General features: G+C 33.5%; 1 protein-coding gene across 2 annotated transcripts; it reads left to right on the forward strand.

Annotated features, from left to right (window-relative positions):
* The first annotated feature begins 1326 nt into the window (after positions 1-1326).
* On the forward strand, positions 1327-11337 carry LOC115987616 (nudix hydrolase 2-like). Of its 2 annotated transcripts, XM_031111200.1 has the most exons (9): positions 1329-1522; positions 3972-4189; positions 4274-4339; positions 8776-8913; positions 9520-9597; positions 9671-9721; positions 9832-9866; positions 9975-10083; positions 10963-11337. In XM_031111200.1, the coding sequence occupies exons 1-9, from the start codon at positions 1399-1401 to the stop codon at positions 11158-11160; spliced, it is 1017 nt and encodes a 338-aa protein (XP_030967060.1). In that variant the 5' UTR covers positions 1329-1398; the 3' UTR covers positions 11161-11337. The 2 variants fall into 2 exon arrangements, with proteins under 2 accessions (XP_030967061.1, XP_030967060.1); XM_031111201.1 differs by lacking the exon at positions 9975-10083 and having other exon boundaries at positions 1327-1522.
* The last annotated feature ends 6524 nt before the right edge of the window (positions 11338-17861 follow it).

Below are 17861 nucleotides of genomic sequence, written 5' to 3' on the forward strand. Positions count from 1 at the left end.
CCTAAAGAAAACTCCAATTTATCTTCTTTGTGTGTCTTGAGTAAAAGAATTCACCTTTTTCTTTCTTCTCATAGTGGCACACAAAACACTATCCTTTTTCCTTCAGCCAGCTTCAAATCTCTATTTATTCACTCTTCACTCTCTCTCCAAATTTCTCTCTATGTTTGAAACATAGGAGAAAATTGATATTTGTCCCTTTCACCAAAACTTTTCAACAAAATGTCCCATATCTGAAACTATTTAGAGAAATGCTCCTATTAACTCGATTTTTGGACAATCTAGTTAAAGCGAACTAAAAACTAAAAAAAAAAAATTAAAAAGTTCATTGAACCCAAGTTCCTTGAAAACATTCAAGTGGAACTCAAGTTCCATCAACTTGAGTACTTTACATGGAACTCAAGTTTATTGTTACTACTTCATCCCTAGGTTGGGGTCACTGTTTGGGGCTGACAAGACAATGGCATTGGGATTTCAGCCTTTTAGATTTTGGAATTTTCGAGTTTGGATTAAGAATTAGAATGGGTTGTGGGTGTGAAGGGCAAATTTGTCTAATCGGAAATTTATTTTCAATGTGTGCTAATTATTATGTGCCATGTGTTTTTAATTTTAAAATGTTTTAAATTGGACACCGTGTCAGTACTTCGTTAAGCCACGTAGAACATAAACTAACTAACATATAGAAGGATGAAAAGTGAAACGTTTTGCAAGATTTAATGATAGAAAATGAATTTTTGAAAGTTTAGAGGCGAAAATTAAACTTTTATAAAAATTTAAGAATAAAAACAATATATTATCTAATAAAGAAAGAATTTTGGGTTTAATTTGAAAATTTCAAAGGTAAAAGTAAAACAAAAAAGGAAGATAAGAATATAGTCGCCACCAAAGAAAGAAAAGTATTTAACTATTTATTACGAAAGTCTAAATCTGGTAATGAACTTCAGGCTTGGATTGAATTCGTCCCTGACAATATAGCACCTCTTGGCTCTTGTATCTCGTGATGTTTTGTAATTTCTGTTTTTTATCAATCTTGCAGGCTTTCGGGTCTCAGGGTCTGGTTTTTCAGAGAAAAAAAAAAAAAAAAAAATTTATTACGAAACTATTGGGTTGCTTCTAGTCTTCTAGAGTTGGTGACTTTCTTGGAACTTGAAAATCAATTCAAGCGCGGGATCGCGAACTTCAACAGCCGTGTGACCGTGTGTTGAATTGACGAGAAAATCAATTCAAACTTCAAAGTCTCAAATCAAAGCTTCTGAGAAGTTGTCATGAAGGTTCTGATCGAGTTTTGGCTATATAATCAGTTACCGGTAGATGCATGCCTTTCGGATTCATATGTTGGATTGAGTTTGAGTTTCACACCTTGTGTTTACAGTTATTTCTTTTTCTATATATATTTTACTCATGCAGAGGTCAAGAGCCTCGGCCTTCAATTTGGTGTATCCATATCTTTTACTTTTAGCTAACAAAACCCTTCAAACGTCTTCATTTGCAGCAGCCCCTCCAGTTTCAAAGACGTCTTGTCTTGGTAAGTCTTATCTTCTTTCTGCTCCAAATTTATATTGTGTATGTCTTTAAGCTGTTCTTTCCAGGGGTATTACCCAGTCCATAGTTTTTTTTTTTTTTTTTTTTTGACGATGAGACCCAGTCCATAGTTTTAAAGTCCTTTGGAATGACATTATTATTATTTGTTCGAGTTGGATTTGGATTTCTGTTTGGATTTGGATTTCTGTATATGTATAACTTAACAATAATGTAGAAAGCGCTAACAAATAAGGTAAAAAAGCTATAAATAAAAAAAATCAGGCTTATTTGCTCAAATGTGTGTTGTCATTCGATTAAAAAAAAAATAAAACTCTCTTTTAGACTTATCTCACATGTATTAGTTAAATTCACGTGTCATGATTAAGTTTGATCAATTAGTATAGTTATAAACTTATGAGAAATATTACGTCCACAATATTTTCACAATAAATTTTATATGATATATTATTATGGGTTATTATTGATATGGTAAAAAAATAATTTTGGTGATAGTTTTAAATTAGAATCAATTATAATTAACCATTTATAATTTATTTTAAAAAATATTATGGACGTAGCACTCCTTCAAAATTATACTTCACTTAACAGACACATAAGAAAGAAGAAAGAAAAAAACAAATGGCATTATGGGAACAACTAAATAACTAATAGAGGGTGCCGAGTCAAAACAGCTACAACAACAACAAACTACTACTAACTAACTAACTAGTAGAGGGTAGCGAGTCAAAACAACTCATAAAGAATGGCATTTGTTAGTTAGTTGTGAACTTTGAATCTGAACTCAATTAAAGTAGGTGCCATATAACGAAGGAAAAAAAAGGTAGTAGATGCCCACTTAAAATGTGAGAGAGTCATTATTTACCGTGTAATCATGTGCAAATATTAAAGTCTTATTCCACTATTTAGAGGAAATTGAAAATTAAAGTTTGATTTATTATATGCCTAACATTATTATTATTAGCTTGTAACCCACGTATATGCATGAATATATTTAAAATATATACATTAAGATACATTATAATTTAAATATTATTGATAATAATTTTTTCAACTCTTTAAAAAGTATTGCAAGAATATTATTAGGTAGAAAATGTAAATTATCCATTTTAATTTTTTATTTATTTATGTTCATTAATTCTAAACTCTTTGGTTTTTGTTCACAATAATTCATTTAAATGAATATTTATGATGTGATCCCATATTTGACTCCAAAATTAAGAAATAAAACTCTTTCAAAATAAATAATTTAGGACGCATGACAGAAAGTTGGACTTTAATTGTAAAATCTAATTAGATTTTCTATAAACTTTACTACCTATATATATATATATATATATATATATATAATGTAAAACAGTTTTCCATTGAATATGTATTTTTTTCAATATTTGGTAATATCTATTCAACTACGTTTGCGATAAGTTGTTTACTGCTGGATGAATTCTTCTAAGTTGCACCGATATAGACACAGATGCATATACAACACGAGTATGCATATGAGGGTACGACCATTTTTGAAAAATAAGAATACGACACAACGTGAATACAACAATTAAATAATTAATTAAATTTTATATTTAAGTATATTTTTTAATATTTTTAGACATAAAATACATTTATGTCTAAAATTTAGTTTATTTTTCCTTCATTTGTAATTTTGTATTATAATAATAAAATAATTATCTTTGTTAAGTTATATTTTAATTTTGAGCTGATTTTTTTTTTAATGGTAATTTTGAGTTGATTTAAATGGACCAAAACTTACACTTAAACCCATACCCAATTAAAAATAGTTAAGCTTAAGCCCAAACCCAAAACAAAATTTTTCCCTATTTTTATCTCATCATGCATTCCCTCTCCCGTACCTGCCAATGGCCACATCAATTTCTCATCAAAGCCAAACAATCTTTATTTTATTTACATTTTCTTCTCTCTCTCCAAACCCCCACCGCACATTCATTCAGCCTTTATTTTTACTTCTTTCCTTTTGTTTCTTTCCTTCTTCCTTCTGCAGCACCGTAACTCCCACCAGTACTTATCTCCTTCGATTTGTTCTTCTCAGTTCTCAAGCCTGCGTTTCCTGTTGCAGATCCAAGTTCATTGTTTCCTTTTATCAATTTTTTCTCCTTTTTTTTTTTTTCATTTTTTTCTCCCATCTCCCTTCTTCCCTAAGATTTTACTCTCAAGGTATGAAAAGTTTTCAGTATTCACGTTTCGGCCCGGCCGGAACAGAACTATATTCAGAACATTGGTCCACGCCGTGTCGGAGAAGCAAAAAAAAAAAGACACCGCTCTGACACCGGAGTCCGGCGAGTCTTACCGGTATGTCGGACACCGGTACTTCGCCAAAAATGGGGTGTCGGTGCAACCTAGGAATTCTTCGATCAGCACAAGTCGGTGCGTGATTCCTTTCTTTTCTGTTATTTGTTCAGGAGATAGATTTTCATTCCTGGTCAGAAACAGGACGATTTCAACAAGTTCCATATCAATAGAGAAACAAGTCCTATGTCAACAAAGAGTTCAACAAGTCGAGCTACTAAGTTCTGTAAATGATTTATATGGAGGAGTTGTAGTGAACATTGATAAGCCAATGGATTCTGAGGCCTTTTCTCCTTTGCTTAGAGCTTCAATGTCACACTGGAGGCAACAGGTATATATTATTTTAATATTATCGGTTTGTTTTATGTAGTTGCTCTGCTCCTGTAATTTTACGAAGTTGGGATGTAATTTGCAGCGGAACAGAGCTGTATGGATCAAATTGCCCATCGAACATGTAAATCTTGTTGAAGCTGCAGTTAAGGTAAGTATAAGTTTCTAATGTTTATAAACTGACTTATGAACATTCTTAAAATGTAAAACTAGTTGGCATGTTTCCCTCCAAGATACAATGGTCCAACTAAATCATTGTATATTTTAAATTAATTCTACATTGACACCTTAGCCGAAAGCTCAATCAAAGAAATAACCTTTTTTGCCCAAATATAATTAAGTATATATAACTTGAGAATACAAATCATCTGTCTGTCCAGCTTTTTTGTTTTTCATTTTATACTCTATTTATTATGATATGCCATTTGTTTAATTTTTTTTTTTTAAATTAAAATTTTGTTATTTTATAAAGAAAGTCAAACAAATACACAATAAAATGTGATTAGTAAAGCATAAATTTGAATACATGTCGTTATATATGATATGCAACGATGGGCTGGGCCATGCCTCCTTGATTTTTCCCTTCCCCCTCTATTTTAATAATAAATTCTTTATGTTAAATACAATTTCACTTAATCGCCCCCCTTGATATTAATAATAAAAAATAAAAAATAAATAAACTAAATTATGAAGATTTATTGAAAATACCAATGTCTCTTCCTTTTTTTTTTTTTTTTAAAATTCATTTTTTCTGCTATATATAACTTACTTTAACAGCATTTAAATGCATATATTTTTCACAAATATATAATTGAATCTATTTAATAAAAACTCTTTTTTCTTTTCTAAAAACAAACTCCTTGCAAACATAAATACATAATACTAAATAAAATCTTCTTGCGTTTCCCACATCATTTTCCTCTGGTTGGATAAAACTCGACCTTAAATTTTAAAGCATTGAAGGAATAAGCATACAAAATCAATGTATGGAATAAGCACAATCTCATCTTGAACCATTGGAAACAATATATTATCAACCCTTTCAACTTCACCAAGTTGTAGATCTTCGAGCACTATGGAGAGTTGATCACTAGCATATTCAACAACTTCAACTTTCACTTTAGATTTTATTCTCTTATGGAATCTTTTCTTTATCTTGCCACTCTTCAATAGGTTCCTCTTGTTGCGTACATGTTAATGCAACACTTGTTGGTGCTTGTGCTTTATTAGGTAGTGTTACTTGATGTTTCTCCATTACCAAAATCTCATCAGTTCGAGTTTTCACTTTCTTCACCTAACCAACCAAGTCTTGGACACTTTCATGAGCTTTTCAGATAATCCCTTTAATTCTTTGGAGTCTTGACAAAAGGTAGATTGTTCAATAGTGCATTAAGGACATGAAATGGGATAAGAATTCATCATATTTTCTTCAAAACATACAGTTGGCTAGCTATTCAATTTCCTCATACTATCACTTCAATCTTGAAAATTAGCACACTAGGATTGGGGTAGACACGGAGTTCGAAAGTATGGTGACAAATATTCATCACAAAGCTTTTTTTTTTTTTTTCATATTTTAGGTAGCAATGGGAGATTCATAATTCATAAAGTGCATATATTTGAGATCCTTCCAAAACATTTGTGTTCCTTCTTTTAACTTCAACTTTGCATACCCAATTTTTATGTTATCCACAAAATTTGCTTGCTCAAAGAATTGATTCATCCGATATTTCTAGTTGACAAAATTCAATGGACTATTTTTACAACCATCAAAATAAGGTACTTCTAATATTACCATGATACTCTAAAATGGATTGAGAGGTATTACACCTAATGTAATTACTATGAGTGGTTGAGATTAATAGTTGCAAAAAGTAATTTTCAATCTCAACTATTGATTAAAAAGGTTAAGAAAAAATTGAAGAGAAGTAAAAAGTGAAAGTTAAAATCGTAAAAAGTGAAAAAATTTAGTGAGAGAAAGTAGGTAAATTGTAACCTGTGCAATACCTAGATCCTAGATCCTAGAGCATTCATATCAAACATGTCAAAAAATATAGAATTTAGTATTTCAAAACATTACTTTAACTATTTTAACATTCCACTTTGTAACACGCTCAACGTCAAAAAATTTATTTTTTTTACCACTTCATTAAAATATTATATATTTATTATTTATAATTCTTTTTTATTATTCATGAGACATCTCTTTCCCTCTTTCTGTGTCTCTCTCTTCTCCAAGCAAAAACACACAACCCACCCCCCTTGGCAGAATGATGCTGTGCTCTGACTAACGATGTGGCTAATAAGTGACTTGTCTAATAGGCTGACTGAGTGGGAGTAGGCTTTTTATTTTTATCTTTTCTTGGTAGGAACGTAAAGAAGCTAAAGATAACTCTAAAAAATTAATTTGAGTCCACCAAAGATAGGAATTATGAAGAGAACCTGAGCCTTGTAATGGGCCTTACTTAGACTGGTTATTCAACCAAAACAATTGAATAGTCAGGAAAATAGAGAAATAAGACGTAGGAGTTGGTGGATTGAATTGGATTTGGCATTGTTTGGTCCCGAATAATATTATCATTAATATTATCAATTTCAAATAGCAATCACATACAAAAATACAAATATTTACTTGAAAAATCCTTTCTCTTTGAAGGCGAAAAAACAACGGAAGAAACGCTAAATCAATTTCATTATTATCAAATCAATTACAATATTTCTTGTGTATGTCTCATGGTAAAAGAAGAATCTCTCTTGATATTTTTTTTTTTGCTCTCACATACTTTCTCTTTGTATTTTACAAATGCAAAAACACTCTGCTTTCTCCTCCATGGCTATCTCCTCAAAGGTGGCAACCCTTTGCTCTCTTCTTGTTAGCTATATCTCCTCTAAGGTGACAACCCTTTGTTTTATCTTCTTTTGCTATATTCTCGAAGGCGGGAACTCTTTGCTCTCTCCTCCTTGGTTACTCCTAACCAAAAATCCCTTTTTTCTCTCTTGATTTCACGCTCTATTTTTCCTCTTCGCATAGGGAGGACCCTTGGGCTAAAACCATCAAATTTTTTGTAGCATGATTTATTTATAAAACTTTTCATATTCTCCCTTATACTAGGAACACATTACTTCTTTAGTAAGAAATAAACTTTCATCTCACACAAAGAAATAGTCTTTCCTTCCACGCAAAGGAAACTCAAATTAAATTTTCATTCTTCAACTAGGAAACCTAATTGAATTTTCAAGTCACAAATGGAATTTCAGGCAATTTCCCAACAATCTACATCTTGACTAAAATTCCATCGATTGTCTTCAACTGTCTTCTTTTCTCTTAGGATGACTCCACCTAGTCAAAGCAATCCATTCTCTTCCATCTTAAATCACACAAAAAGTCATCCACTAAATCAACCAAGCTTTGATACCACTGTTATGTCCCAAATAATATTACCATCAATATTGTGAATTCAAAATAGCAATCGCACATAAAAATATAAATATTTACGTAAAAAACCATTTCTCCTTAAAGGAAAAAAAAACACAGGAGAAACTCCAAATCAGTTTCAGTATTATCAAATCAATATACAATATTTCTTGTGTATGTCTTACGGCTAAAGAAAAATTTCTCTTATTTTTCTTTGCTCTCACATGCTCTCTCCTTGTATCTCACGAAGACGATAACATTTTGCTCTCCTCCTTGGCTATCTTCTCAAGGGCAACAACCCTTCGCTCTCTTTTAGCTATCTCCTCTAAGGCGGCAAGCCAAAAACCCTTTTTTCTCTCTCAATTTCACGCTCTATTTTCCCTCTCCCCATTGGGAAGACCCTTGGGCCAAAGCCATCAAATTCTTTGTGGTATGGTTCATTTATAAGCCTTCTTTTCCTATTCCCTTTTGGACTAGGAACATATTACTCCTTTAACAATGAATAGACTTTCCTTCCATACCAAGAAATGGTCTTTCCTTCCACACAAAGGAAACCCAAAATAAAATTTTCTTCTTCAACTAGGAAACTTAATTGACTTTCCAAGTCATAATTGAAATTTGAGGCAATTTCCCAACATGCACCTGACTATAAATACCAATGGCCATTTTTTTTTTTTAATCATTCATCAAAATATCAACTATTTTTGAAAGGAGTGCAAATCCTAGTTTTAATTAGTGTACGAAACCCTAATTACCTTATTACAAAAATAATCGTACTTCCAAATATTAAAATAGTAATAGCCTAATAAAATGAAACTGGTAGATAAATATAAATAAAAGAGGTGTTACGTCCACAATATTTTCGCAATAAATTAAAGGTAGTTAGTTGTTATTTGTTCTAATTTGAACTTTCCACTTAAATTACTTTTCTGCCCTCTAATAACGACTTGTCACATAGGATTTTTTTCATATAAATAATACTAAATAAAAAATCTTTTTCTCCCCCTCTTAGCTATTACACCTTTTTATTTTGTATTCCAATTTAAACTAAATAATTGGTATAACATAAGAAATTTAACCATCTACTTATTAATTTTGTATTAAAATGCACCAAAAATAGGTGTATAGTCTTTCTAAATCATGCTTCATAATCTTATTTGCTCATGTTATAGGAAGGATTTCGGTATCACCATGCCGAACCAGATTATTTAATGCTTGTATGTTGGCTTCCTAAAACTGCGAATACTATTCCTGCAAATGCTTCACATCGAGTGGGTGTTGGTGCTTTTGTTATGAATAGTAAGAGAGAGGTATGTCTTTTGGATTAATTTCTGGCTTTCCCTTACCATTACGTCAAGGAAGAGGCACTGATTTGGGAATTGTGGTTTTGCTCTTGTTTTTCCAACAGTTATTATATATATATATATATATATATATACACACACACACACACATATATATATATATATATATGATTTGAAATGTCAAACAGTAATAATGATAGTTTTTATTAGAAAAGAATACAACATGGATCAAATGATTGGCTTCATTTTTCACAACCAAAGGAAAGTGTTAGTCACTTCTATAGTATATCTTAAAAGGACTTGACAAGTTTAAAATTGGACTGCTCGTAATCAACTTAATACATGCCCAATGTGAGACTCAACCAACCCACAATTATATTCAGTCCAATACCAATCCAGAAAATCTGGGGTATCATATTATCTGGGTTTGAACTTCTTATAATTTATAAGATACTTTGTTAATACATCATGTAGCTGTTTCTTTTATGCAAAACAACTTGCTCTAGTGTCTTTGACTTGACTATCCCAATCTTTAACACCAAAAATTAAATATGAGCTTGCTGTGATGTTTCAATATATCTGATTACAAAAATTGAATTTATCTTATTGTAGGTGCTTGTAGTTCAGGAGAATAGTGGATATTTCAAAGGAACAGGCGTGTGGAAGCTTCCTACTGGGGTTGTTGATGAAGTGAGTATACCTTGAGTGCCATTCTTTAGAAAATTTTTGGAAATGCTGACCTTTGATAATTTTCCATACATAGGGTGAGGATATTTGTACAGCTGCAGTTAGGGAAGTCAAAGAAGAGACAGGAGTAAGTAATAAAAACATTATTTGTGGATTCATATGAGTGTGATATTTACATACATGTAGATTTACACATGACAACGTAAATCTAAGACCATTGCTTTTATTTTGTTTTAGATTGACACGGAGTTTGTAGAAGTTTTAGCATTCAGGTAAGAAAATCGCCTTATTAAATTGATTGCTTTCAATATAATTTGCATGTTCCTCAATCTCCTTTTACTTTTGGTTTCATTCTCATATCTCCCTCTCACACAATATAGGCAAAGCCACAAGTCATTCTTTGGCAAATCAGATTTGCTCTTTATTTGCATGTTAAAACCGTGTACCTTCCACATTGAGAAGCAAAATTTAGAGATTGAAGCAGCACAGGTACTTTTCGAATGCAATAATACCACAAATGCTGTTATACTTTTCACAACCTTGGATTAGGGATTTAAGAATCAAATTGGATTAGTTTTGCTAAAAAACGATATTGGACAAGCTTCACTGTGGAAATAAGCAAACAATTTTCTAAATTTTGTCATTCATACTAGCTTCTTGTTTACTCTTTGAAATAAGTTTTCAAAATCGTAGCCAGATGCAACACCATAATATCCAATCTAATTCATGTTCGTATTTGACAAAAGAAAATAATTTACATAAGGAAAATCAATTGTGTCAATAAGGCTTGTGTCAGTATTAGAGCATCAGAATAATGTGTTCTTTCCAGCATGTGCCTAGACAGGTTCTAGTTGATATAAGTCCTATTGGAAGCTTCTTAAACAAGGCCGGCGAGTTGTATTTAGTACTTTTATGATGATTCCATTTGTGCTTAATCTTAATTCAAAAGATATTTAGTGAAATCTTTTACATTTATGGCCCTGACTAGCATGATCTATTTCACATCTCCAGTTCTTGAAAAAACCTCCTCTTATCCATGTATCTTTGATGCAATATGCCTTTTCAATTTAAACTTGAAACACATTTAGAGCCAATTAAAAACCATTAAAGGTGAAAATTCTTACTATTCATGTGCATTTGGTGGCAGAAGACATTACTTGCCTCCTCTGTCTACTTTATTGCACCTTTGGTTTAGCAGGAATAAAGTGGCTTATCTCCTATTTTCCCATTTTGGTTTGACATGGCATAACTTAATATTAATGTAAATGGAAAATCATGAAATTTGGATTCATATTGGGTCTTCTAGAATTACTGAATTATGGTAACATGGTTTTCTTCTGTTCGTTTTTTTCTTTTCCAATTCTCTAGTGGATGCCAATTGAGGACTATGCGGCCCAACCTTTTAACCAAAAACAAGAGCTCTTCAATTATGTTGCCAAAATATGCTTATCAAAGTCAGAAAAGAACTATGCTGGTTTCTCTCCATTGGCTACAGCTACAGACTCTGGCGAAACAAGCTACCTCTACTTCAATAGTCAAGATATGAAACACCTTGTCACTTCATAATCAAATGTAAAAAGTCATATTTGATGTGCACAATACCATGATAGAAACCCTTGAAGGTTTAGTCATACTGTATAGAATGTCATACTTAGTGTACAATTCTTAATTGTGTAATACCTAAAATGTGGATTTCTTTACAACAAAATGAGTCAATAAAGATATAATTTGTTTTTATTTTTATCTTTTATGAATAATAAAGATGTAATTTGATATTTATTTATGCACATTGTTTTAAGAAAGATTCAATGTTTTGTTTGTTTATGCGATATATCTTTTAATGTATGTATAGAATACATTCAATTTTATGTCCCTAAAAATACAAATTTTTATTTTAATAAAAATTATGTTTTCACATTGTTAACGTGTAATGTAGGAATGGCAATGGGTCGGGTTCAGGCCAAGTTTTTACATACCCGGACTTGACCTGCAAGCCAAGACCCACGGCCTGGACTCGACCCGTTTACTAACCGGGTTTTTTTTCCAGGGCCTAGACCCGCCCCAGTTGGGCCCCACGGGCCCTGCGAGCCTGTCCAGCGGTCCCCCTTCAAGGCCCAATCTAAAGGCCCTAAACCTTGACCTAATTAAAATTAAAAAAATAAATAAAAAAATTCCAAGCTTCACATCAGAAATCACAAAATTGCAAATCATAGCCAAGCCATTTTCATTAATGCATGGTAAGTTAGAAACAGATCACAAGACCCATGCTTTCATTTTCCACACTCCACATCACAAATCACCAAAAAAAAAAAAAAATACAGAATTTATCAATTATCAAACCAAAAACAATACAACCCAACCCAATACCAGAAATCATATAAGATTTAGGAAATTAACCCAAAAAAAAATTTGGGGAACGAACCCAGAGAGGTGGACGTTGGCTTGGCAAACCCAGGAAATTTCACTCTCATGGTCTTACGGTGAGCGGTGACAGATGAGAGAGGGAGGAATGTTGGCTTAGCGTCGACGGCGGGGTGGACATTGAAACGCATGGAGGAGGAGTGGCTGAGTAAGAGTGAGGTCGTGAGGGTGGGTGAGAGTGAGTGCTTGAGGGGGGCAACGACCATGCGGTGGGTGAGACCGTGAGACTGTGATAGTGATGGCTTGAGGGAGGCGGCGACTGTGACTGTGAGGATGGATGAGGTGAGAATGAGAGCTTGAGTGTGCTTCTATAAGGGTGAGGAGCTGTGAGGGAGGTGTGAGTTGCTGCTGAACAAATGAGGGGCTAGGGTTAGTTATAGCTCTATATATATATATATATAGGGGCTTTTTTTGTAATTTTAATCAGGTTATATCCGGATCGGGTTTCGGGTCGGGTTTCAGATTTTTTTGATAAAACCTGAACCCGACTTGGACCCGCTTCGAGGTTTTTTTTAAAAACCCATACCCGACCCTATTCCTAATTGGACCGGGTAAAACCCGGCCCATTAGGGTCGGGCCGGGCCAGATACTCGCGGGTTGGGCAAAAATTGCCATCCCTAGTGTAATAGGATGTGGATCTTAAGTTCACCTTATTTATCCATTGGCTACAGCTACAGGCTCTAGCAAAACAAGCTACCTCTACTTCAATAGTCAAGATATGAAACACCTTGTCACTTCATAATCAAATGTATAAAGTCGTATTTGATGTGCACAATACCATGATAGAAACCCTTGAAGGGTTAGTCATACTTTATAGAATGCCATACTTAGTGTACAATTCTTAGTTGTGTAATACCTAAAAATGTGGATTTCCTTACAAGAATGAGTCAATAAAGATATAATTTGTTTTTATTTTTATCTTTTATGAATAATAAAGATGTAATTTGATATTTATTTATGCACATTGTTTTAAGAAAGGTTCAATGTTTTGTTTGTTTATACGATATGTCTTGCAATGTATGTATAGAATACATTCAATTTTATGTCCCTAAAAATACATTTTTTTATTTTAATAAAAATTAAGTTGTCACATTGTTAACGTGTAATAGGTTGTGGACCTTAAGTTCACCTTATTTATTTGTATAGCACACATACTTGTATTTCACACTTTGCCTCCTATATAAAGGCACTCATATATATTTTATTACTTGAGAAATACAATACATTCATTCAATATTTCTAACATGGTATCAGAGTCATTGCTCTGCCTTTTTCTTAGTAGTCTTATCTCTTTTTGGTGTTACTTCAGACTCATAATTGCTTTCGTCGTCACAACTGTTGCTGCAGCCATTCGCCGAACTTCTGACGCATCTTAATATTTGTCTCTGGTTCAAGACTTGCGACCACCATCGTTGAGGAGTCTCACACCTAGAAGACCACTACCAAAAATCATTGCCGCCAAGAATCTTACTTTGATTGCACTTTTGCAAGTATCACTGTGATCGAGTTCTGTCGATCTACTGAACCATGGAAATCTTGTTGTCTTTGGAGCCTTCACATGCCCCCACACGCCTCCAAAAGATTCTGCATCATGATCACATGCCCACGCGCCATACGCACCTACACTTGATCCCTACTGACATCATCCGTAACATCATCTATGCCACATCAACCCTAGCTAACGTCATCTTCTAGATTCCTGCTCACATCATCCTGACGTCATCTACTTACATCATCGCCAAGCCTTGCTGATGTCATTTGTTTATGTCAGCGTTGACCAGTCGATGTTGACTTGACCAGCATTGACTTTGCTGGTGCTGAATGTTGACTTCTCTGATGGTTAACCGTGGACTTTCTGTCGGAGGTCACTTTTTGTAGTTTAGGTGCTCCTTACTCAATTTTTTGCATAGATTTCATTTTTGCAGTCAATTTTTGCATATTTTGCTTCTAAATGAAGAACAAAAATAGGTCTTCTTCTTACTGCAACAATCGTTATTGACAATTCAACAAACGTTTTTGCAAACGTGTTGGCCATAATATTGAAACTTGCTATTATCACAACAAATCAGCTGTTTCCATTTCCACTACTAACATTGCTAACACTGAGAGTATCCAACCAATGGCTGCCATCTCCACGAAGTCTTCTGGATCCATTATCACCATTTTCATAGCTGACCTTTAAAACATCATCACTAATACCATTCGTATGGTTGGTAACCCATCTTTTTCCTTTTCTCTCTAAGGTTTATCTGTTATGTCTCCTTCCTCTTGGCATGTGGATTCTGCTTGTTGCAATCACATGACACTTCACTTGTCCTTATTTTCTCAACTTGAACTTGCACCACACCCTCTTAATATTTGCACAGCAAATGATTTCACAATGTTTGTTAATAATATAGGTTCTATCTCGACCTCCAAACTCTCGGTTCTTGGGTTCTTTAATGTTACCAAACTTTCTTACAATTTATTTTCTGTGGGACAATTAACTGAGTTAGGTTATCACATTACCTTTGATTATTCTGGGTGTACTGTGTAGGATCCGAAGACGGGATAGGAGCTTAGGACCAGTCTTAGAGTTAGGCGTATGTTTTTCATGGTCAATCTTCGTCTTCCACATGTTGCTCCTGCATCTGTTGCTGTTGCAGTTTCTTCTATTTCTTCCCTTACACTTTGGTATGCCCGACTTGGTCACACATCTTTCTTCTTAGGTACAACACTTGGCTTCTAGAGGTTTATTAAATTCAGTGTCCAAAGAAAATTTTGATTGTGTTTCATGTTAGTTAGGAAAACAACCAGCATTGCTTTTTCAATACTACTAAATCAATGTCTACTAATATCTTTAACGTAATTCATTCTGATGTCTAGGGGCCTTCCTCTATCTTTAGTATTGGTGGATCTCGATATTTTGTTCTTGTTGATGATTATTCTCACTATAGCTGAGTTTTTCATGTGAAACCTTGTTCTGAATTGTTAAAAGTATATTGTAACTTTGCAAAAATGGTTGAAACTCAATTTTCCAAATGCATCAAAATTTTTCGAACCAATAATGCTCTTGAAAACACTCAATATGCTTTCCAAATTATTTTGCATTCTTATAGCACTATTCATCAACTAACTTGTCTAGGTACTTCTTAGCAAAATGGTAGATCCAAATGAAAACTTCATCATATTCTTGACATTATTTGTCCTCTCCTCCTCTCTGCCAAAGTTCTTACTCCTTTTTGGGATGAAGCCGCTCTTCATGTTGTTCATGCTATTAATCGCATTCGTAGTCTTGTCATCCAAAATCAAACTCCATATGAGCGCTTCTTTAGGTCACCTCTAGAATATTAGCACATTCGCTCCTTTAGTTCTGCCTGTTTCATTTTTCTTCAGTCACATGAGCATAACAGATTTGAGCCTCAATCTAGGCTTTGCTGTTTTCTTGGTTATGGTGCAACTTAAAAGGGATATCGGTGTTATGATCCTGTCTCTCACCGTCTTCGTATCTCTCGCAATGTTGTCTTTTGGGAACATTGCGACTTTGTCGAGCTCTCTCACTTCCGTGCCTCCTTATCTACCCCCCTATCTTAAATCTTTTTTTAGATGAGCCAAATATTCCTTCTATAATTGCTCTTAATCCGCCAATAGAATTCTTTGTCTAACCATCAGATATTTTTGATGTCTCTCCTAGATCACTCTCTAATGAACATGTGGAAGATGAATAGGTTGAAGACAAACTACCCCAACTATGAGCCTGGGTCTTCTACTCTTGCTCCACTTGAAGATCTTGCACAATACATTCCACCTCGTCACTTAACTCGGGTAAGATTTATTTTTGCACATTTACTTGACTATCATTGTTACATTGCCTTTGTTACTCTACACAAGTCTCACACCTATTGTAAGGCCTCCATTGATCCTTTATGGCAGATTGCAATGAAAGAGGAACTTAATGCATTATCCAAAAACCATACTTGGGATTTGGTGACTCTCCCCCCTTGGAAGTCTGTGGTTAGTTGTAAGTGGATCTACAAGACCAAGACTTGATCTGATGGCTCCATTTAGTGCTACAAAGCTTGGCCTCTTGCAAAAGGTTTTACACAGAAGTATGAGATTGATTATGAAGAGACCTTTTGTCACACTTTAAACCCAAAAGAGTCCAAAGCATGAGAAAGACATCTTAAAAGTACTTGTAGATATTTGTTTTCCCCCTTTTTGACAGTTCAATCCAAATAAATTATATCAAGTACTAAAATCAAGAATTATTATAATAAATCAATTGAATATACTCCCAAAGTAAGTAAGAGCTCTATACAATAATTACAAGGACCATTGGCCACAAAAGAATGGAGGTCTGAATAAATAATTGCATATCATCAGCTTATCCCATCAGTGGGAATAAAGTCACAACCATTATAATATACAAAAGAATAAGTCAAGCCTACTCCAAGATGTAAATCGTCTAATATCGCTATCATAAAAGTTCAGCCTCCATCAGTAGTTAGTCTAATTATTGTTAGCCACCAAAAATCTGTCTCAAAAGATTTTGGCTACTTTGAAAAGTTTATAAAATAATAGAATGAGACAGAACCTAGTAAGCAGCATAATTAATAGGTATGGGGGAAATGCAAGTTTCGTGATAATAAACATTTTACAAAACATGTTATAATTTGGGAATTTCCATTTAATTTATGCAAAAACAATTTCATTAACCACATGACAAGAGTGATAGGAATAGTTTAGTACCAAGCTTTCAAAAATAACTATGAAACTACATTTCATTCACTGTGAGTTATAAAAATATCCAATACCATTTGTTGGGGGTGGTTTTTTCGCATGTAGCCACGTGTCTTCTGCTGGAAGTGTGACTTTGCTAAGTTCGGATTTGTTTTGGGGAGTTCAACCCGGAACTTGACATTGGGCCGCATAGACCAATGGCTTCTGATGTATTTTTAAGCCTACAAAATAGATAAAGCCCAAAGTCTTATAATCATGATAATTGTTGAAATAAATAAATAATATGCTTAGCATGATAGCTTTGATTAAATGGTGAGTTGATACATTATTATTATGTATATTAAGTGATGTCCAATATTAGAAAATAATGAATTAGGTATCAAATGTCCAATAATGGAATGAGTCCAATAGTCCATATCCAGCTGCGGTTCATGGTTCATGTTCAACATAATAAGGTATGTCTAGCAATAGTCCATATCCAAATAATATATGTCCAATGGTAGTTCATTTCCAAAAAATATGTGTCTAGTGGTGGTTCATGTCCAAATAATATATGTGCAACAATGGTAAATCGATTTATTAATATGTATGTTCATTAATGAAGTATTAGTGAGATCATGTTTATTAAATAGTGAGATAATATTAAAGTAACTTGCATCCAACGGTACAATAATAATGGGTTAAACTTAATAATATAATTTCAAAGATGGAGAAAACATTGACTTATTTCTTATGTTTCTAACTCCAACGGTATAGCATCACTTTATTCCTTATATGATTTGTGGCTCTGGCCGTATAGCATTAGTAAGCTGATAACATTTCAGTGGTATAATGACATTAGTCAAGTGGTATAATGATAATGAATAAAATATACTTCATAATATAAATTTGAAGATGAAAATATAATGACTTATCTTCATAGTTTTGTAACTCCAGTCGTATAACGTCAATGGACTTAACATTTCAGCAACATGAGAAAATGAGTCCAGCGGTACAATATGATCTTATGAATCCTTTCATGGTGACTCCATGATTGAAGAGGAAAAATGGGTGCAACTGGAGGGAGAGAGAATATGTCTAGCTGTGTGCATAGGTTGGTTAAGTTTATCTCCTTTATCATGCACTTA

This window comes from Quercus lobata, chromosome 4, assembly GCF_001633185.2.
Source record: "Quercus lobata isolate SW786 chromosome 4, ValleyOak3.0 Primary Assembly, whole genome shotgun sequence".
NCBI lineage: Eukaryota > Viridiplantae > Streptophyta > Magnoliopsida > Fagales > Fagaceae > Quercus > Quercus lobata.